Source organism: Panthera tigris, chromosome E1 (genome assembly GCF_018350195.1).
Source record: "Panthera tigris isolate Pti1 chromosome E1, P.tigris_Pti1_mat1.1, whole genome shotgun sequence".
Taxonomy (NCBI): domain Eukaryota; kingdom Metazoa; phylum Chordata; class Mammalia; order Carnivora; family Felidae; genus Panthera; species Panthera tigris.
In genome coordinates this window covers 5,355,291-5,376,761 of record NC_056673.1, presented here as the reverse complement: position 1 = coordinate 5,376,761, position 21,471 = coordinate 5,355,291, and the positions used below count along the sequence as shown (strand labels likewise).

General features: G+C 53.7%; 1 protein-coding gene across 1 annotated transcript in view; it reads right to left on the bottom strand.

Annotated features, from left to right (window-relative positions):
- Positions 1 to 20,082, bottom strand: part of LOC102952078 (protein shisa-6-like) — a 132,910-nt gene extending 112,828 nt beyond the window's left edge. The window contains exon 1 of the mRNA XM_042967194.1: positions 19,442 to 20,082. Coding sequence (XP_042823128.1) covers positions 19,442 to 20,082 — 641 coding nt within the window. The remainder of the gene's footprint in view (positions 1 to 19,441) is intronic.
- Positions 20,083 to 21,471: the final 1,389 nt, after the last annotated feature.

Here is a 21,471-nt window from a genome sequence, read left to right as displayed (position 1 = left end):
AAGAGTGTCTGAACGTCCCTAAGTGCGGAGTGATCTGGACACAAGGGACCCAGCCCAACCAACACTTTTTGATATGCTGCCACATGCTTTGAAGACATGAAATCCTTCTGAAATTGGCAAGTGATTCCCCTGAACCAGAGAAAGGTAGGGGCGCCTGGGGGGGCTCAGTCGGTTGAGCGTCCGACTTCGGCTCAGGTCACGATCTCGCGGTCTGTGAGTTCGAGCCCCGCGTCGGGCTCTGTGCTGACGGCTCGGAGCCTGGAGCCTGCTTCGGATTCTGTGTCTCCCTCTCTCTCTGCCCCTCCCCCATTCTCTCTCTCTCCTTCAAAAATAAACATTTTTTAAAAGATTTAAAAAAGAGAGAGAAAGCTAAGACCTCCTTCATGACTTTCCTTCATCGTCTTGCCTGCTTAGGAAATTACACGGGAAATCGAAGACTTAGGAAACTGACCGCTCTCATTTACTGAACAATTACTACGTGCCAGATATCCAGATATCAATGCTGAACTCTTCCATGCATTATACCCTATAATCCTCAAAATGACGTTATTTGGTAGATGCTCTTGGTAGCCACAATCAGTATGATGAGAATACTAAGATTTTGCAAGGTCAGCTTTATTGCCCAAGGACACACAACCAATAAGGGGTAAATCCAGATTTCCAAGACAGGCAGGCAAAGCAACAGAGGTGTGCCACCACCAAATTACCCATTCGTCCATTCGTTCATCCGCCCGTCCAACCATCTGTCCCTCCATCCACTCAGTCACATTTATTTTTCTACCTACTATCTCTCTCCCACGGTCTCTGAACACAGGGTTTTAGACAGTGATCCATCTTTGGTGGGGAAATCTGCCCAAACAGAACCCGGCTGCGCTCAGCTACCCAGTTCTACCGACCTCTGTGGGTCCTCGACACCAGCAAGCTTCGAACGCTTTTTACACTGTTTTCAGCAGGCAACTGATTTGGGCAACAAAATCTAAGCAGAACATCGACATAGACCCTTAGACCCTTAGACCCTTGCTCTGCATGAAGCCAGAGTCCTGCTCCATGAGACCCTTGGCTTCTGAAAGCAGCCAGTCCCTGGGCTTTGTGGAGTTTCTAAGTTTGAAAAGAAATGTAGGAAAAGATTACCAAAAAAAACAAAGATAAAACTATGGAACTTCTTCTCACAATCTCCCGTCATTGAACAGGGAGTAAAACTGAGATTCCCCCCAAATTAAGTGGGGGGAACCTAGGGACTCTTAGTTCACCTGGGAAGTCTGTTTGATCTCCATTAATACTTTCCATACGAACCCCACGAACATCACTGCTCATTGAGATAGAGCCGATGGAAACCAGCCTCTGTCCTCCGCCAGATCTCTGGATTTCTGAGCCACACAAAAGGGGAGAAAGTAAGTTCTCCTAGAGCCCAATAAGTTTTTCTGTGTCAAGGGTGAAGCAAGCTGGTTCGTTTAGACCCCTACACATGCCTTTCCTCTTTCTGGGAAGAACAGGGAGACATTTCTGCTGTTGGATAGGTATGATAAAAGGCCAAACACATCAACTGTTCCCTGAATAAGCTATTCTGGTTAATGTTATTCCTGAGGACTAATGAGAACACTCTTGATCTTGAAGGATTTTCGAAATCACTTATTTTAAGAATGCAAGTTTCTTCCTTGAGAGGGGCCACCAGTCTAATCTTTAGGTCTCTTCGGAGAAGAAACGAAGCAAAATAAAGACGATTCTGGGAAACGAAGCTATTCACGTCAAAACTACGGGGCAAACCAGGAAAGGTTGGGTTTGGGTTTTGTTTTGTTTTTTCTCTTTAAGTAAATCTCTGACAGTTACTTTCGTATTTCTCCTAGAAGTAGAATGCAGACATCCTACTCCAGTTAAAGTATTCTGGCTACATGGGGCGCCTGGGTGGCTCAGTCGGTTAAGCGGCCGACTTCGGCTCAGGTCACGATCTCACGGTCCGTGAGTTCAAGCCCCGCGTCGAGCTCTGTGCTGACAGCTCGGAGCCTGGAGCCTGTTTCAGATTCTGTGTCTCCCTCTCTCTGACCCTCCCCCGTTCATGCTGTGTCTCTCTCTGTCTCAAAAATAAATAAACGTTAAAAAAAAAAAAAAAAAAGTATTCTGGCTACTTGAGTCCCGGAGAAGGGAGGTTCATACTTGACCGTGACAGCCTGGGTACAGCCCGTGTCCTCTCTCACCTCATGCCCGAGCCTATTCACTGGGCAGACGGGGGGTCTTTATTCTCTGAAAATATGCACTCCGGACAATCGGAGTGACTATATTTTTAATAAACACGGACCAAGGAGAACGGCTTAATTTAGTTCTTAGTCCTGGTTCTCTCACAGTCCACTTGAAAAACACAGCTGCTGGCTTTGTGTGTGCACAAGACCGCTCTCCCGTCACAGAGAGGCTCCAAATGGGTGTGGAGATCTCCTTTGTTGTGGTAACAATGTTCGTGCACCTGCACTGAGCTGTTCGGCAGGTCTGAGCTGCCCGGGGCACGATCACAATCGGAATGCACCCTGGCCAATAAACAGTGCAGGACCCGGGCAGGGAAGGCTCAGCCTGCAGGCTCCATGTTTTCCAGGCAAACGGGGTAAGGTCCTCTATCCAGATGGGCCCCTGTCCTGGGGCTGTGGCCTGGGGCCAGCCACGAGCTGGGCAGGGCCTAGAGGCGCATCCTATGGGGCCCCAGTTCACCCCTGAGAGCCTCACCTCCACACACTCTACTCCTTGCCTCCTGAGTCCTGTGAAAATTCACCCAGGCCCGGGAAGACTGCGTAGCAGCAACCCCAAGCCTAGGCTCTTCAGAAATATCTGGATTGTCCCGGAATGATCCAAAGACCTAGATGTGGCCAGCACAGCCACCATTTCGGACGGGGAAGACAAAAATGCTACCGAGATTGGTTACCAGAGCCACACGGGCGGCTGGGGGTGGGGGGGGGGGGGGGGGAGAGGAGTGAATAAATATGCCCGCCACCTGCCTCTCATTCTCTCTCTCAAATAAACATTAAAAAAATGTTTTTGAAAAACAGGGGCACTGCGGCTCAGGTCACGATCTCGCGGTTCGTGGGTTCGGGCCCCGCGTCGGGCTCTGTGCTGACAGTTCAGAACCTGGAGCCTGTTTCGGATTCTGTCTCCCTCTCTCTCGGCCTCTCGGCCCCTCTGCCACTTGCGCTCTCTCTCTCTCTCTCTCTCTCTCTCCCTCTCTCTCTCTCAATATAAACATTAAAAATTTTTTTTTAATAAAAACAAAAATAAATGTGGCCGCCACTGCTGTTCTCCTTTGTTATCTCGGTGTGGTTTGCTTGACTTGCTGTAGGCACAGATCTAAGTCCAGAGGGGGAAGCAAAACGCAGGTAGGATAGCCTAGTGGCTAAACGCGGGATTCTGGAGCCGGACTGTGGGGCTGCTGGCCACCGGGCACATCAGTGATCTCCCGTAGCTACTTCGTGGCCTGTGGTCCTGCCTCCTCGTTCAAAAGATAAGGCTAAAATAATAAGGCCAAAAATAATGTCTACCTCTTAGAGTTATCATGGAGATTAAACGAGTTAATATTTGCAGAGCACTTAGAACGGAACTTGGCAACCAGTAAGCACTCTATAAATATTTGATTAATAAATAAATCCAAATACAACCTCCCAGTGTCTGCACAGACTCGGCCTATAGGACCACGACAAAAAAGTGGTGGGAGAGGGGTGTCCCGGAGGACTGAATCCCTGATGCCAGATGGGCAAAACTCCTCCCGTGGAGAGTGAACCACATGGCATGTGACGGCCACGGGTCATCCTGGAAAGGACCACCCACATCCCCTATTTTCCACTCAGGCCTGACTGAGGACAGGAATGCGTCTGATCACACACAGCAGCTTTCACTGCACCCTGAACTTGGATTCTGAGAGCCAAGTGCAAAGAGAGTGTCTGTTCGTTCGTCTCTGCAAGGCCATCACAAACCGTGCTTCTGCTAGCGAGCCGGGAAGCTTCGAGATAAAGTACAGCCACCGAAAAGCCAAGAGACTCCCCTCACGAACAAAACAAATCAGGATTCCAGCGGGGCATGAAAGGGCAAACGTATCAAACTCACCAGGGCAACATTTTCTGCAAAGTGATTCAGCTGGGTTTTTTCTTCATTCTTCCTACCTCCCTTTTTCTTCCTTTTCCTTCCTTCCTTTCTTCTTTTAAAAAAAAAAAATTATAGGGGAGCACCCGGATGGCTCAGTCGGTTAAGCGTCTGAGTCTTGATTTCAGCTTAGGTCATAATCTCGCGGTTTGTGGGTTCAAGCCCCACGTCGGGCTCTGCACTGACAGCATGAAGCCTGCTTGGGATTCTCTCTCTCTGTCCCCCTTCTGCTCACTCTCTCTCTCTCTCTCAATATAAATATATATGTGTGTGTATATATATATATAGATACACATATATATATACATATACATACATACACGTATACATATATACACACACACACATATATATATTATACACACACACACGTGTGTGTGTGTGTATATAATATACACACACACATATATATATATATTATACACACACACACACACGTGTGTGTGTGTGTATAGGGTTAATGGGTGGCTTAGTTGGTTGAGCACCTGACTCTTGATTTCAGCTCAGGTCATGATCCCAGAGTACTGGGATCGAGCCCCGTGTAGGTCTCCACACTGAGCATGGAGACTTCTTGAGATTCATTTTCTCTCTCTCTCTCTCTCATTCAAAATAAATAAATTGTAAATCATAAACATCACTGTCATTTCCAAGCTCAAGTTTCTTCACATCAAGGCAAACGTCAGAAGAGTGGGGCACACAGAAAGACCACCCACCATGCTCTGCATTTTAATTAATTAAGTCATTCATTCTTTCAACCACATTAGCTGAGGGCCTACCTTGTGCCAGGCACTACTCGAGCCACAAAATACAGGTGGGAACAAAATAGGCAAACCCATGCATCATCCTGACATCACGGCAGGGGAGTCCGGCCTAGCACTGGAGACCAACCAATTTCCCAAAAGGAATCTTCGGATTGAATGGAGTTTGAACGACTTGTATGTTGCTGTTGGAAATGTCACATTCGGTTTGGTTATAGAATTACAACCCCATTTCTTTCGGGTTTTAAGTGTAATTATTTATTCTGAGAGAGACAGAGACAGTGCAAGTCAGGGAGGCAGAGAGAGACAGAGAGAATCCCAAGCAGGTTCTGCACTGTCAGCTCAGAGCCCGACACAGGGCTCGAACTGATGAAACCGTGAGATCATGACCTGAGCCAAAATCAAAAGTCGGAGGCTTAACTGACCGAGCCACCCAGGTGCCCCAAATTACAACCTCATTTCGATGTGAGCAACATTCATACAGGCACAAAGACTCGAACCCGTGTCCTATGAGGAACAGATTTGTAACTAGGGATGTTTATCCAAGAAGCAGGAAAACTGAAGCGGGCCTTGACCGCCATCTTCAAAGGGAAGTCTTGCCGTCTTACAGAAGGGATATGGCAACGGCTTGTACATCTCGTGCCAGAAAGCCACTGTTAGCTCCCCATCAGAATTACCAAGAATTGTGTCCTCTGAACCCACGGACTCCTCCAGGCACAGAGGGAGCCCAGCTCTCGACGCACTTGCAGAAGAGGAGGGGGACCTGGCCCCCAGAAGGAGAGGCACTAAAACACCTCTTAAGTCCCTCTCACCCAAGAGATTCTATGAGTTTAGGATGCTAAAACCAAGCAGTCACAGGAAGACATTTCCAGGTAGCATTCTCCTCCGAAGGGAGAGTACATTTTCCCCAGGGCTGTCTGCAACTCACAGGACAGATGTACTTCTCTGCTTTCCGGAACTTCCACAGGTATGCTGAGATCAGAATGAGCCAGGGAAAAACTCACCTGCACCACCTAACAGGCCCCATCCCACAGCCAGGCTAACAGACCGGAGTGGAGGCTGGCTGAGGGACTCGTACCCAAGGTCATGGGCACGGAAAGCAACACTGGTTGGGATTAGCCTGCCTCTTAGCTCCCAGGAAATGCTTCAAGGCACAGAAAGATGGAAGATGGCCCCAAAAGTGAAAGAATGGGGGCTATGCAGGTGCCCCTGGAGCACCACACATGCAGAGAAAGGTCAAAGTCCTTTCCTTTCCTATAAGGGGCTGGGTAGTCTAGGCACATCCCATCACATCCTGCATTAGACTGCAACGCTGTCTCCTCAATCCAAACTATGGTGCTGGAGACAGTGATGTACGAGCAGGCTCCTTGGGCAGAAATGGGCAATTGAGAAAGCACAGAAGCAGCAGAGACAGAGCTCACGGTCTCTTGGAAGTGACAAAGCCACTTGTCCAAAGTCCACCTCCAGGTTCCTAATAAACCCCGGTGCCCAGCTGCTCACCCTGTGGCAAGAGGAAATGAGGTGAACCTTTTGGGTTGTAGCAGGACTCTCCACTCCCAAAGCTGAAAAAGAGAGAGTTTCCAGATGTTAAAAACTCCGGGAAAGACAGGAGAAAAGAAACAAGAAGGGGAAATCAGCAGGCATTCCCAGAGGGAATTAAGAAGGGACTTTGAAGCAGCCTGAGGTCAAGCATCACGGATTCCAGCAGGCTAATCCCAATCGAGGAAACAGACATGGAAATTACAAAAAAAACAAAAACAAAAACAAAAACAAAAACGCTCCAAAGGAAATGCATTTTTACTGTTTCCCGGGGCCATTGCAGGATTACAAACTAGGCTGGGAAACAGGAAACAGAAACCGATCTTCAGACAGCTACATCATGGACTAGGTGAGAAAGATTTGTAATTAGCATGCCAATGGTCTACGGAAGAGCCTGCTGGAAAAATCTGTCCTTCCGCGTGGTGTGTGCGCCCTGCACAATCTTCACCATTAATCAGTCTGTCGCAGGTTTTTGTCAGACAGAGGAAAGAACAACTTCGCCCAGGTCCGATTTGGATAATTTCTGAATCAGCAGAGTCTGAATCGATGCAGTTTAACGAAGTTATAGCGGGATAAATTCAAGAAGGAGAACCAGAGGGAGAGAGCAAAGGAAGCAAAGGAACCTCGCCCCCCCCCCCACCATCTTAACAGAAGTGAAGAGAGATCAAAAGAAGGAAAGAAGGAAGAAACAAGCAAGAGTGGACAAAGACACCCGCGGGAAGGAGAAGACACATTTTAATGATCAGACTTGAAAGACGGAGAGAGACAGAAGTGACAGACCCAACTCTCTTCATGAACGCTTGAGGCTGGGAGAGGAGGTGGGCAAGAAAAGCTGGCTGCTGATGATCTGAGAACAGAAAGGCGCTGTGATTTCCCACAGCATCAAGAGCCCCACCCCCACCCCACCCCCCTCCACCAAGCCTCTGGGGGATCATCCCCTGGCAAAGATGGGAGGGAGTGAACTACTCAGGACACAGTAGAAAGTCACAGAGTGTCAGCTGCCAGTCCGACAGGGTGGCTGGAATCCTGATTCACCCACCTGCCTACCAGCGCCCGAGAGGTGGGTTTACAGGAGGCCCAGACATCAGGGTGACTGAGGACAGAGTTCCTGCCTGATGGGATCCAAGGCTGGTCTAGGAAAGTTCTCCTGGAAACAGCTCCTTTGCTATTATGGCGTTCTGCGTCCATTCCTGCCCTACCGAGGGATGACAGCAAGGGTCTGCATTCCCAAGACCTCCAAATGGGAGGAGCTGATGGGCTGTGAAACACGCTCTCAGATGCCACTCGGCATCAACAGCCGCCCCTCCTCCTCCGGGGTGGGGGGGCCCCTCTCGGGTTCAAATCCCTCCTCCCTGGGGCAGCCAGACTGAAGGAAGCTGGAAAAGGGGACAGAGTGGAAAGCATACTTCCCAGAAGAGGACATTTGGCTAAGGGGGCCGTGAATATGTCCAGAGGACAGATGTCCTAAGTAATGAGACTTTAATGCCGGAGCTAATGGGAACAGTACACGAGACCAAATGCCAAAAAAGCAAGGAATAATGAGTGTTTGGGAAGCCGGCAGAGAGCACACACTCCTCTCCCAAACGCCGGGGAGCACGGCCAACCTTGTAGCCACCCAGAGCCTGGTTGGAACTCGGCCTCCACGGTCTCGAGGTGGGGACAGTGGCTCTGGGCCAGGGTGATCAAGGCTTCTCCTGTTCCTGTGACCAGAAGTGGGTTGGGGCTGGGGGGGGGGGGGTTACTGGAAACAGGGCTCAGGAACCCCCCTCCCTGGGAGGGGGGACCTCACGCCAATGCCAAACTGCACAGGTGGTGGCATCCATGTTCATTTTCTAGAGAAATGGTTCCCACACCCACCTCAAGCAGTTAAGTGCCCCGGTCAGAGACCCTGTCCCAGAGCTGCAGGCCAGCCCCACCACTGCCCACGGCCATGGCCACGACCAGGTCAACAGAAGTTTGGGAGGAAAGCCTGGGGCGCTGAGGGTTCCCCAGGATGCCTTCCTCTGATCGAGCCTTTCAGGACAGAGGACCTGAGGTCACAAGAAACAGAGAAACACCTGGAAAGAATGAGGAATTAGGAAGCACGGCTAGGAAAATGGAAACGGGGGAAGGACAGGACCGGAGCAGGAAGCAGCAGTGAGCTGGCTGAAACTCTGTCTTGTGTGCACGGTGCTCTGGTTATAAATGGGGCAGGGAGGTGGGGGTGGGGGGCAGTGATAAATGGAGCTGTTTCTGAGCCGTATGTCTCAGTAATTAAAACTGGGAATGGCCCGAGGTCCATCGTCTTGCCCCCAAATCACTTCTTCTCCCTAGTGCCCCTATTATTCCAGAGCTGGGACTCGTGCAGCATTGCCCCGGGGTTCTGCCAATACTGGAAAGGTCTGTTGTTGTTTTTTTGTTTTGTTTTGTGTTTTGTGTTTTGCTGTTGGTTCTCCATTGGAATCGGGGTGTGTGGCTTTGGGTTTTTTGTTCTCTGATTTTTTACATTTTCTTTGCATCGCCTTTGCTATCCTCGACCAATATAACCCATTCTTGAAAACAAGCCTTTGCACCACACCCTGGTGGCCTTGTGCCCTGCAGGCAATGCAAGCGAGGCCACCAGCCCGGGTCTGCAGTACCCTGATCTGGGTGACCCGTTTACATCTGGGAAGATGAGAGCCAGCTGGCCCCCGAAGGAGATGGAGACTGGCACAGCTCTAGCCGTGCGACCTTGGACAAGTTACTAAGCCTCTCTGAGTTGATTTCCTCGTCTGTTCAATGGGCACCTATCCCCGGAGGGTGAAGGAAAGACGCACGGAGGCAGCTTAGGTCCAGTGCACAGCAGGGTTCCAGACACAGAGCAAGCCCTGGGGACTGAGCACTCTCCCAAGAGTCTCCCTACCACACCCCCCCCCCCTCCCCCGCTTCATCCACATGACCTTGAGCCCTCAGCTAACCGAGGCCTCTGGCCCTCCTCGACACCAGCTCTCTGCAGGTGCACAGGTGACGGGCTCGTGTAGGCTTCTGGGCAACAAACCTCCCCACCATCCTGACCTTTGAGCCGAGGAAGCTGGCTCCCCAGCCACAGAGCAGGGCTGGCTCCTCCCAGGGTCCAAGAGTGCCAAAGGCTTTGCCCCAGCCCACACAGCAGGAGGGCCACCTCACCGTCCTACTAACTCCTGATGGAAAAGAGAAACATCAGCCCACCCGCCGTACCACCACCATGCCCCCCGCCCCCCCCCCGCCAAAAAACGCAAGAATCGGCCACAAACTGCCCCTGTGGCCCCTTGTCACCTGCCCCACCCTCGCTCTGCTTCTGTGACCAATCTCGCACAGTGACTGTACTCTTGGGGGACCTGGGGGCCCAGTACACGCATGTCAGGAACCTACAGGCAATTCTCACGGGAAGCCCCACGTTCCTGTGCTTGCAAACATTTCTACCTCCTCGACGGCTGTCCGGCCCCGGCGGGGACCTCACGCGAATGCCAAACTGCACAGGTGGTGACATCCACGTGCAGGAAAGGGAGAGCACTGAGAAGCCCGGCTCTGACCCCAAGCCGGGCCGCATGCATTCCGAGGAAACTGGGTCCCTGTACCCTCAGAATCAAATGAGGAATCTAAATTGAGCTATCTGACTACTATCTCTTGAAGAAATGTGGGACATTCTTTTTTTCTCTTTTTCTTTTTTTCCCTCCCTTTCTGGGCAGTCATTTGAACTATTTCCTGCATATTCAACTCCTTTCTTTTTCCAGCTCCCGCGAGGTCTGCCCCGACACACCGATAAAACGCAGAGCTGAATGTCCTACGGCCGGGGAGGTGCGGCCCCTGAGAAGTGGCCGCCACGGAGAGCCGGGCTCTGACCTGCGGGCCCCACCACTCATCACCCGAGCGCCTCTCCTGGGCTCGGCCTCTGGAGACAGCTGATGTGGATCCCAGGACAGCAGGCCTCATTGCTAGAGGCACTCTTTACTTCCGCCAATAACCAGCCGATCGCTGATTCCGCTCGTCGGCCTCCGCCCCGTGACTTAGCGCCTCTTACAAGAATCAAATCTTAGCCCAAGAGGATAAAAATGTGCCCCGTTACAGAGAGTCAAGATGACGTGTCATGGGCTCTGAAAACACTATGACAACGCTGTCCGGGGGAGAGTCGGCGTGTGGCCTCCCAAGGTGACTGCTCAGAAGGGGGACACGTTTAGGAGAGGTACACAGAATCAGGCTCCAAACTGCAGGCCGCGGAGGTGAATTTCATGTAATGGTCAGACCCAAATTTCCAGCCTCGTTAGCCACGTCCCTGAAGCCCCTTCAGCCCCCTCACCTTGTATCCACCTCGCCCCTGTGGGATGGTGGCCCAGAGCTGAGAAGGGGCAAGGCCCACACCAGTGAATGCGTTTCTGAGGCCCACAGAGCTGTCTTGTATGCAGGGGGCCATCCCGGGGGACAAACCTGAAATCACACGCACCTGGGCCCCAGGGGGGGTGTTGCCTGGAGGTCTCCCGGTCTCTGGCAAAACCAAAACTCATTGACCTGGTTAGATGGCCGAGTCCCCACCCATCTCTGGGAGAGAGAGAAAGCATTCAGACCGCACCTCTGAATCACAGACGACCACCTCCGGTTTTACCTGATGGTCTCACAACCTTCTGGCCTGCGGGGCATCTCCCTTCTTCGATGGTCTGCATTCCTTAGATCTTATCCAAGGATTGTGCTTAGGTCAGGTTATTGCCCTTTACAAAGGGACAGTGGGGAAAACTACAAGGCGACCGTGGAAGTGCGACGGAAATCATTTTAGGGGACCGTAAAATTGAATGAGGAGGGACCAAAGAAAGTCAGGGAAGCAAGAGAAGGGAGAAGGCCGTCGCTCACATCCCTAAGTATCGGGAAGTTATCCGGTGTTGACTCAGAAACAGGTGCGTAGCGTAAGACAATAACAGAGTTTCCGAAACAGGTGCATAGCGTAAGACAATAATAGACGTTCACTGCGCAAGACAAGGCTGAGAGGCAACCAGGCAGGAGAGTGGGCCCGGGACGCAGAGTGGCCCTCGGCTTCCAGGTCAAGCTCACCACCCCCAGCTGCTCCCCCCACCCCGGGGCACTGTGATCTGACCTCCCTGTGTGCCAGCTGCCTCACTTATAAAATCAGGACGTTAGGCTGCTGACTTGGCCTGCAAAAAAATTCAACGATTCTGTAACGGACGACAAAATAAGGGAAAGAAGGTTGACCCCTGAGCAAACCAGGCAGGGGTTAGGGGCAATGACTCGTGCAGCTGACAACCCAGGGACAGGGACACCTGGACGGCTCAGTCCGCTGAGCGTGCAACTCTTGATTTCGGCTCAGGTCATGATCCCAGGGTTGTGGGATCGAGCCCCCGGTCGGGCACTGCACTGAGCCTGGAGCCTGCTTGGGATTTTCTTTCTCCTTGTCTTCCTCTGTCCCTCTCCCCTACACTAGCCCTCTCTCTCTCTCTCTCTCTCTCAAAACTAAAATAAAAAAATAATAATTTGTTAAGAAAATCCAAGTATGTTTCGAAGGGACACATGCACCCCAATGTGCAGCACTATCAACGATAGCCAAAGTATGGAAAGAGCCCACATGTCCATTGATGGATGAATGGATAAAGAAGGTGTGGTATATCTATACAGTGGAGTATTACTCGGCAGTCAAAAAGAATGAAATCTTGCCATTTGCAACTACATGGATGGAACTGGAGGGTATTATGCTAAGCAAAATTAAAGAAAAACAAATATCATATGATTTCACTCATATGAGGACTTTAAGAGACAAAACAGATGAACATAAGGGAAACGAAAATAATATAAAAACAGGGAGGGGGACAAAGCATAAGAGACTCATAAATATGGAGAACAAACTGAGGGTTACTGGAGGGGTTGTGGGAGGGGGGATGGGCTAAATGGGTAAGGGGCACTAAGGAATCTACTCCTGAAATCATTGTTGCGCTATATGCTAACTAATTTGGATGTGAATTAAAAAAAAATAATAAAATAGGGGTGCCTGGGTGGCTCCAGTTGGTTACACGTCTGACTTTGGCGCAGGTCATGATCTCACAGTTTGTGAGTTCGAGCCCCGTGTCGGGCCCTGTGCTGACAGCTCGGAGCCCGGAGCCTGCTTCAGATTCTGTGTCTCCCTCTCTCTCTTCCCTCCCCCGCTCACACTCTTGTCTCTCTCTCCTTCACAAATAAACATTAAAAAAATTTTTTTAGGGGCGCCTGGGTGGCTCAGTTGGTTAAGCGTCCGACTTCAGCTCAGGTCATGATCTCACAGTCCGTGAGTTCGAGCCCCGCATCAAGCTCTGTGCTGACAGCTCAGAGCCTGGAGCCTGCTTCGGATTCTGTGTCTCCCTCTCTGTCTGACCCTCCCCTGTTCATGCTCTGTCTCTCTCTGTCTCAAAAATAAATAAACATTTAAAAAATTTTTAAAAAAAATTGTTTTAAATAAATAAATTAAAAATTAAAAAAACCAAAAAAAAAAAGAAAATCCAAGTAGAATTTCTGACTGCCTCCAAAACGTAACCACAACAGCTTACTGCTGACCAAAAATCTTACCAATAACACGGCAGTCAATTAACACGTTTTGTACATTACACGCGTCATATATGGTAACCTTACGATAAAGTAAGCGAGAGAGAAGGAAATATCAAGAAACTCGTAAGAGAAAATACGTTTACAGTTCTGCAGTGTCTTTATTGAAAAAAAAGTATCCTGAGGGTACCCGGCTGGCTCAGTCCGGAGAGCATGTGATTCTGGATACCAGTGTTGTGAGCTGGAGCCCCAAGCAGGAGCGTGGAGCCTACTTTAAAAACAAAACAAAACAAAACAAAACAAAAAAAGTGCAGAATAAAACTAAAAAATTAATTAATTTTTAAAAATCCACGTATAAATGGACCTACACAGTTCAAACCAGAGTCATTCAAGGGTCAACTATATTACCATGCCTTTTCAGAATGTTTTGGTTTCACTTCTTTCTTTTTTAAATTTCTTTACTGCTTATTTATATTTGAGGGAGAGAGAGACAAAGCGCAAGCTGGGGAGGGGTAGAGAGAGAGAGGGAGACAGAATCCGAAGAGGGCTCCAGGCTCTTAGGTGTCAGCACAGAGCCCGACGAGGGGCTCGAACTCACAAACCGCGAGATCATGACCTGAGTGGAAGTCGGACGCTCAACCGACTGAGCCACCCAGGCGCCCATGGTTTTACTTGTAGAGATAAAAAAGAACAAGAATGGACAGGCGCAATCTATCCTGAACTTGTATGAAACAAGCCTGTTCAAGGCCAAGGGACCGAGACCCTCTGAGGGTCTGCAGATAAACCCTCCTCCTGGTCTGCAGTACCTACTAGAAACGCGAGGTCAGAAATGTGACTCGGAAAAACAATGGGCTGGCGTTTCCCAACATAGGGGGTGGGGGGGATCACCGCAGAAGAAGATACTTCAAAGAACGAACTTAGGGGCGCCTGGGTGGCTCAGCAGGTTGAGCATCCATCCGACTTTGACTCAGGTCATGATCTCACAGTTCATGAGTTCGAGCCCCACATCAGGCTCTGCACTGACATTGTGGTGCCTGCTTCGAATTCTGTCTCCCTCTCTCTGCCCCTCACCCGCTCGCACTGTTTCCCTCTCAAAAATAAATAAACTTAAAAAAAAATGTTTTTTTAATGAATTCAACGTAGACCCTAATATAGTCCTCCAGAACCACCCCTCCGCCCATCGCCACAGGATGGATGTCGTCAAGGGATACAATCAACACCTCAAGACAAACCGCACCTGAATTCACAATTTAAAAAGCAGATTATGCGGGACTCAGTAGCCAGTGGCTGGCTGCTCTCTCAGCGTGTGGTGGGGATTCTAACTCACTACGGAAGAGGAGGCAGAAAGTTAAGATCTAAAGGCAATCAATCCTGCCAGGCCCTGGAGACATCAGGCAGCGCAGGGGGAGGAAGGATGAAGCTTCCTTTGGTGTGGTTCCCTTCTATTCCGTATCCTTCGTGGGCATGTCTGCCTGGGGCTGGTGAATTAACCTCTTTCCATCAGCACACTTTTTCAGCTGTCTGAACCACTGCTTCCTGCACAATGGATCTGAATCAACTGCACGGTCAATCTGATCTCTCATTAAAATAGGCTGAAAACAGTGAAACGGACTTTTTCCTCTACCTGTGTCTTGGCAGCCTAGCACTGTGGGTAGGCTCTTCCCAAGGAATGTGCTCAGAGCCTGGGGTGCGGCTGTGGGTGGGGAAGGGGGACCGATGTGCACGCCTCCTGGGCTGGGGCGGGGGGCACCGGAGAGGGCAAAAGACAGCCAGCAACATGCCGGGCGGAACCCTCAAAGTGCAGGGTTTTTGAAAAGTAGTTGCGTGGCAGACATGTTAAAATCAAGAATGAACTGGGGCATCTGGGTGGCTCAGCCGGTTGAGCGTCTGACTTCTGCTCAGGTCATGATCTCAAGAGTTCATGGGTTCGGGCCCCTCGACAGGCCCCGTGCTGACAGCTGGGAGCCTGGAGCCTGCTTCGGGTTCTGTGTCTCCCTCTTTCTCTGCCCCTCCCCTGCTCATGCTCTGTCTCTCTCTGTCTCTCAAAGGTAAATAAACATTGAAAGAAAAAAATTAAAATAAAGAAACATTAAAAAAAAATTTTTTTTTTTTAAGAATGAGTTCTGCTGGCCTCATGTGTCCAAGGTCACACACACCTTAGAGGCTTATACGTTCTGTGGTTATAAACAGAGCTGGCCCCCAGCAGGTGAGTGGGACTTATCCGTGGAACGAAGGAATACACGTTGTGTCCACTTGTCACCCCATTACCTTCCCTAAACCCTCTTCCATGAGCCTTCCTGAACCCTTCCCCAATTTCACTGCTTTCCCCCGCAGAAACAGAAAACATTAAAGGGGGGCCTTCCATCCAAGGCAAGATTTTCTTTTTCCTGTCCTTGCAACTGCTCTGTTAGAAGTAAAACATAATAAAATAAAAAAGTTGACTCTCTGTTTAGATCGACTCGTTAGAATGAGCTCACAGTGCTTCCAAAAATGGGGGTGTTTGGGGGGGGTGCTCTGACAATTCATGGCCCGGGAACCTATGAAGAGAACCTCACGAAATCAGCCAGCAAAGGGGTCCTGCTATTACAGTTACCGGGTCTGTGCGCACAGAACAGACCTCTTTGGGTTTGTAATTAATTTGTAATTAATTTCTAGAGGGAGAAAAGGGGAAACAAAGGGTTCCCTGGCTTCTTCTAGAAACAACCAGAGGAGTCCAAAGACACAGGACCCTCCCGACGGCTATAGGGTCACCTCCTGTCGCTCTTCCTTTCTCCTGGTAACATCTGCTGTTCTTTGGCCCGCAACCCTGAGCATGTCCCCCCCCCCCAACCCCAAATTCCTCCACCCGCTCCACCCCCGAAAACCAGGGGTTCCCAGGGCAGGTCTGGGTCCACCACCTTGAACTAGGTCACCCAAATGGCTTCAGACCTCATCTGCTAAGTAGCCATTAAAGCTACGGTTCTTCCCTTGGAGATTCTCATGTCGAGGACGCTAATGAATCAACTCTGGGGGAGGAGGAAGAAACAGGTTTGCATGTGAGATGCTCAGACAGGGCCGGCTGCTGGGTCAAAGCCCTGCCTCGGGCGGGCAGCCCTCACTGAGCAAAGAGCCCCAGGAACCAGGAAGCGATGCAGAGACCGCTCAAGAAGCATTCAAATCGGTACCAGCTCGAGCCTCAGCCCGGGGAGGGTGAACAGGGGAAGGCGAGGTAGAGATCCGGGTGGGAAACAGGCTTCCGGCCGGGAAAGGTGGGCACCCGGCATCCAGTGGCTCCCCAGATCCAAAGCACAGCTCTGCCTTTGATCCCTCTGGCCGTCACTTTCTCCTCCCCGGGGTCCAGCTGAGTGTGACTTTGCTCATCTATCAGAATCACCGGAGAGCTGAGTTTCCCCTACAGACGCCGACTTCTACAGAAACAGGATGGCCAGGTCTAATCACTTCTGGAAAAGACTAAATCTGCTTTTCCCCTCGGGGGCCAGAGCAGTGAAAGCAAGCCCTGTTCTGAGGAATGTGTACCCTGGGCAGGCGGAGGGCTGGCCAGCCCAGGGCCACCAGGAGGAGGCAGATGGCTGATCTCAGGGCTGCAGCCTCCCTTTTCTCCTCCCTCTCACCCCTTCCAACCATGCCACCAACACCCCTTTCAAGGAGGCGGTTCTCCTCCCTGGGCCCCAGCCCCTGCCGGCCCAGCTAGCCATCTACCAGAGAGAGGATCATGCCCTGGAATAAATTCTTTGCCTTTTTCAGAAATGGAAACATCTCTGCTGAACTATTTCAAGGCACATGGAACCAGACGCACGTCCCGCTTCCTCCGCTGACCTCTGAAGAGTGAGCCTCCTTCCTCCTCCCCACTCTGCCCTGGGGGGAAAACTCACTCCGGTGGGGATATTGATCTCTTCCCTTTTCCCTACCCTGGCTCCCAACAAGAAGAGCTGCGTGAAAAACTCCCCAGGATGGCAAGCGGTGACCTCTTAAAGTGTGAGCAAAGTGAAGCAACTCATGGGAACACACCCAGGAGTCGGGGAGGAGCAACCTTCAATGTGCACACTCACCCTGACACGCCTGGTGTGTGTGTGAGGGGGGAGGGGCGGGGGGCGGAGATGGGATGCTGTTGTGCCTGAGTCACCCAGGGCCAGACACGGAGTTTCCCCCCCCCCCCCCCCCCGCTGCCCAAGGTCACTCATGGAATGTCCTCGATGAGTAGCTCATGCTCCGTCCCCTTCCCCCAAACACAGAGACAGGCATCATCCCCTACTTAACAAGCATCAGTATGGTAGTTTCCAAAGCCTTGAGCAGGCAACATTGCAGCTGCTGGAAGAGGTGCTGTGAACTGAATAAAATCAGGAGGTGAATTTGAGGCAGAAACGTCCCCTATTTACATAATGGTCTGAGGCTGAATTCAGCTCCCTTACCCTGGTCACCTGCCTTCCCCGACCCCAGAGACAAACTGCTCTAATCGCATCACCAGTCACAGGGCCATCCACCCACACACAGACCAGCACCCTAGTTTGGGGTTGGGGAAGGGGGTCGGTGGGATGGGGAGGGGAAAAATCACCGAGAGGGACAGGGACATCTCCAGGGTCACAGTCCCGGAGAACACAGGCCAGCGCCAGCATCCAAAGGCCATCAGCATCCTCCCAGGTCATGATGACTCAATTCAGGTCATCAAGGTCAGGGCAGGGGAAGGCTCCGTCTAGGAGAGCACAGAACAAAGGCTCCGAGAAGAAAGAAACCCAAAGAAAGGTCTGTGGGCACCAGCCAGCAGGAGGCCACAGCCATAGTGGGAAGGCAGCATGAGAGGCCAGGAGCCCAGGAGAAAGGTGAAGAGGCCTGAAGGCACAGAGAGGGGGATGATTTGGACCAGGACCACCTGCTTCACAGGCAATTCCTTCTCTGCTTTCCAAGAGGAGCCAAGAGCGAGAATCCAAAGGGGACACCGACTGACTACACATCATTGTTTCAATCCCTCCATCAGCCCCCAGGACCAGCCAGGCACAGACTCACTACCTGGAAGAGAAGATGGGGTGCAATGGGGGGGTCAGTGGCACCTTGGGGTGTCGAGTGAAGATTACGAACGGTTTTGGAAGCACCCAGTCCTGACACCCAAGAATGTCACTGTGTAAGTACCCAAACTTCGTGCGTCTGACTCCATAAAACCTGCCAGGGAACATCATCTTTTCTCAACAGCTTTAAAGGAAGAAAAAAAAAAAAGTCATGCCCAGAAATTTCTATCCTCCTTTCTCTCTTCATCAAGGTACCGGTGATTTACGACGTCCACAGCAGCAAGGGAAGGAGGTTTCCAGGCCAAAAGGATAACAATCAGAGTGTAGAGACGAGCTTCAGGTATATGGCTCAGGGTGGGGACCGGCTAGGCAAACTCAGAAAGAGGACGGGTCAGCGGGAGGGGGGGTCCCAGTTACCAGCCGGTGCCCGCACCATGTGCCAAAACCGGAGGCAGGTCCTGGGGCACGGTTTGTTTCCCCGAAAGACTCTGCTGAACCAAGTCTGGTCATTCATTCATCACCACCACCAGGGGACTAGAAACAGAGCTAACTCTGCCTCCCCTGGGTGCATCAGTCCCCGAGTGGTGAAGACAGTCTGGTTTCCCGTTCTTTGGGCTCCGACCTCCCTAAGGACTCAATGGGGGCTAGGGTGGTGGGGTGGGAGGCAGTCAGGGTAGGACCAAGCACTACCATATTCTGTGCTCTTGGCGTAAGTTTTGGTAGGAGGCTTCCCCCACCGGCCCCCTAACGTAAGCTGGAAACACTGCCCACCAGGTTTAGCACAGCAAGAATGTTCACTCAGAGAGTTCTGCCTACAGGGTTTGAAAGAACAAGTCCTCCAATCTCCGCAAGAAAATGAGCATCCCATTTGGGCAGGATGTAATGAAGAGACACCATCTGCCCTTGGTCCACTCGGAACGGATAGATAGATCTTTACCCCTTCTTATCCCGGGGGGGAAAACATCCTTTCCAGATCACCCCCAGCTCTCACACCCAGAGAACATCCGATTTATACTAAATCGCTTGGTACTCTCTCCTGTCAGCTGCCGGCATTGTTCAGAACCCTAGTCTGAAAGACGCTGTGCTGGTTCCACTCAGAAAACCGAATGCAAGAGAAACCTATGCCAAAGTGCCCACTTGCCTGGAAAACTGAACCCTGGACCGCCACCGCCGCCCCCCTCCCCCAGTCCTGCCCGGCCATCCAGAATTCTACAATTTGTAAAATTCTTATACTCCAACTCCACGAGTTCCACGGCTCCTTACTCTGCCCCTGCCACCAAAGCATGCGTTCTGGGTTCTGCAGAAATGGTGAAAAAAGGAAAGAGGGCTGTGATTTATCGCATGTCAGGGGAGCAAGGGAGAAGCTGGGTTTCGGAGAGCCAGAGAGCTGTGGCGACGCCGCCGCCGCCGCCGCGGGTGAATGAAGAAGGGCCGGGCCGGGGGGGGGGGGGGGGGGGGGGACGCGCGACAGGAGGGAGGGGCGAGGCGGCGGGAGGCTCGGGGAGCGGGACCTCTCACCTGTGGATGTTCATCTCCCGCGGAGGGCGGTGGGCCTTGTCGTAGGACACCTTGGCGAAGACGCCGGCCACGATGACGAAGGCGATGACCCCGCAGGTGATGTAGACGGTGAAGTTGGTCCTGTCCTTCTCCGGGTCGTACTTGTTCTCGGGCCCCGGCGACACCACCTTGGTGCTGGGCGTCTGCACCCACACCGGGCTCTGGTAGTTGGTGCACTGGCGCTGGTCCAGCTTCTCGTGGCGCTTCTTGCAGCAAAAGCGGTAGTAGCAGGTGCCGCAGCAGTACAGGTACCCGCTCTCGCTGTTGTTGCACTCGAACTCCTTGTCGTACTGGCCGCTCACGTCGTAGTAGCCCCAGCACGTCTCGTAGGTGACGGCCGCGCTGGCCGCCGCCACCGCCGCCGCGGGCTGCCCCCGCCGGCTCCCCGCCTCGGGGCCGCCGGGCGCCCGGGCGGTGCCGTTCGGCTCCCGGCCGCCGCGGGCCAGGGCGCCCCCGGGCCGCCGGCCCCCGACGGCAGCGGCGCCGGCGCTCAGGGTCCGGTTGGCGGCGCGGCCGCGGGCGGCGCGGGCGCCGGGCAGCAGGTGCAGGGACTCCAGCGAGAGCAGCAGCAGCAGCAGCAGCAGGAGGCGCCGCAGCGCCATGGCGGGGCCGGGCGGGAGGGCGCGCGGGCGGGCTTCCGCGGCAGGCCGCTCCCCGGCCGCCGGGCTCCGAGGGCGGCGGCGCGGGCGTTCAGCGGCGCCGGGGCGATGGCGCCATCGGGGCGCGGGCGGCGGCGGCGGCGGCGGCGGCGGCGGCGGCGGCGGCGGCGGCGGCGGCGGCGCGCGGTGCGCACGGACCGGCCCGGCGCTGGCTGCTCGGGCGCTCACGCTGCGCGCCGGCTCCGCGCTCCCCCTGCGGGCTCGGCGCGCCTCCCGGGCAGCCCCATCCCCCGCCGGCGGCGGCGGCGCGGCTCAGGCGGGACCTGAAGCGCGGCTCCGGGCGGCGGCGGCGGCGGCGGCGTGGTCCCGTCCGGGCGGGTCCTGCGGGACAAGACGGGGAGCCGGTCACGGGGCGGGGCGGGGGGCGGAGGGCGCGCGGCGGGCGGGGAGGGAGCGCGCCGCCCTCGACGAGCCGGGCTCGGGGCCGGAGGGGCGCGGAGCCCGCGCGGCGAGACGGGGGGCCCGGCGGCCCTGCGCGCCGGCCACCGAGGGCGCACGGGCCGCCGGCCCCGCAGCGCGCTCCCGCCGCGGGCTGGCTCCCCGGGACGGAGCGGGCTGCGGCGGGGGGCGCGCGGCGGCCGGCCCTCACTCACTCACCATGCCCGGCTGCGACTGCAGAGGCGGCGGCGGCGGCGGCGGCGGGAGGGAGCGCAGCGGCCGGAGCGCGTGCGGGAGGGAGCGAGGGAGACACACGCACTCACACACCCGCACACGCGGGAGCGCCGCGAGGGGAGGGGAGAGGAGGGGAGGGGAAGGCGGCCGCTCACCGCCGCCCACGTTTACACGCCTGGCGGGCGGGGGCTCCTCTTCGCCGCTCCCCACTCTCGGCGGCACTTGAAGCTCCGCGTCACCGAAGCCCAGGACTCCCGTTATTGGAAACGGCGAGCCTGGAGGCGGAGAGGGGGCCGGGAGCGGGGCGGGAGCGTCCCTTCCGGAGCCGGCCCCGCGGCTGGGCCAGACCTCCGCCGCCTTTGCCCCGCGCCGCCCTGGGCGCGGGTCCCACCTTCCCCGAGTCCCGCTCGGGGACTCGGGGATCTGCAAGCCTTTGCCTCTCCCTAGTGGCGACGCTCGCAGCGGCGGGAGGAGGCCAAACCCATTGCTACAGGTCCCTAAACTGAGGCCAGGGGTCAAGTGGCTTGTCTGAGGTGGTAGGGCTGCCTGTGAGCCGGGCCTGCGGTCTCTCGCCCTGAGTCACTCTCCCCGCCCCCCTCCCAGGACCCCAACCGCAACCCTAACACAGGCGCAAGCCGCCCCCGGCGCTGGGGTGGCACCTTTTATTGCCTCTTTCAAGGACTTTTTCCAGAGCGTTGAGGCGGACTTGGAAAAAGCTGC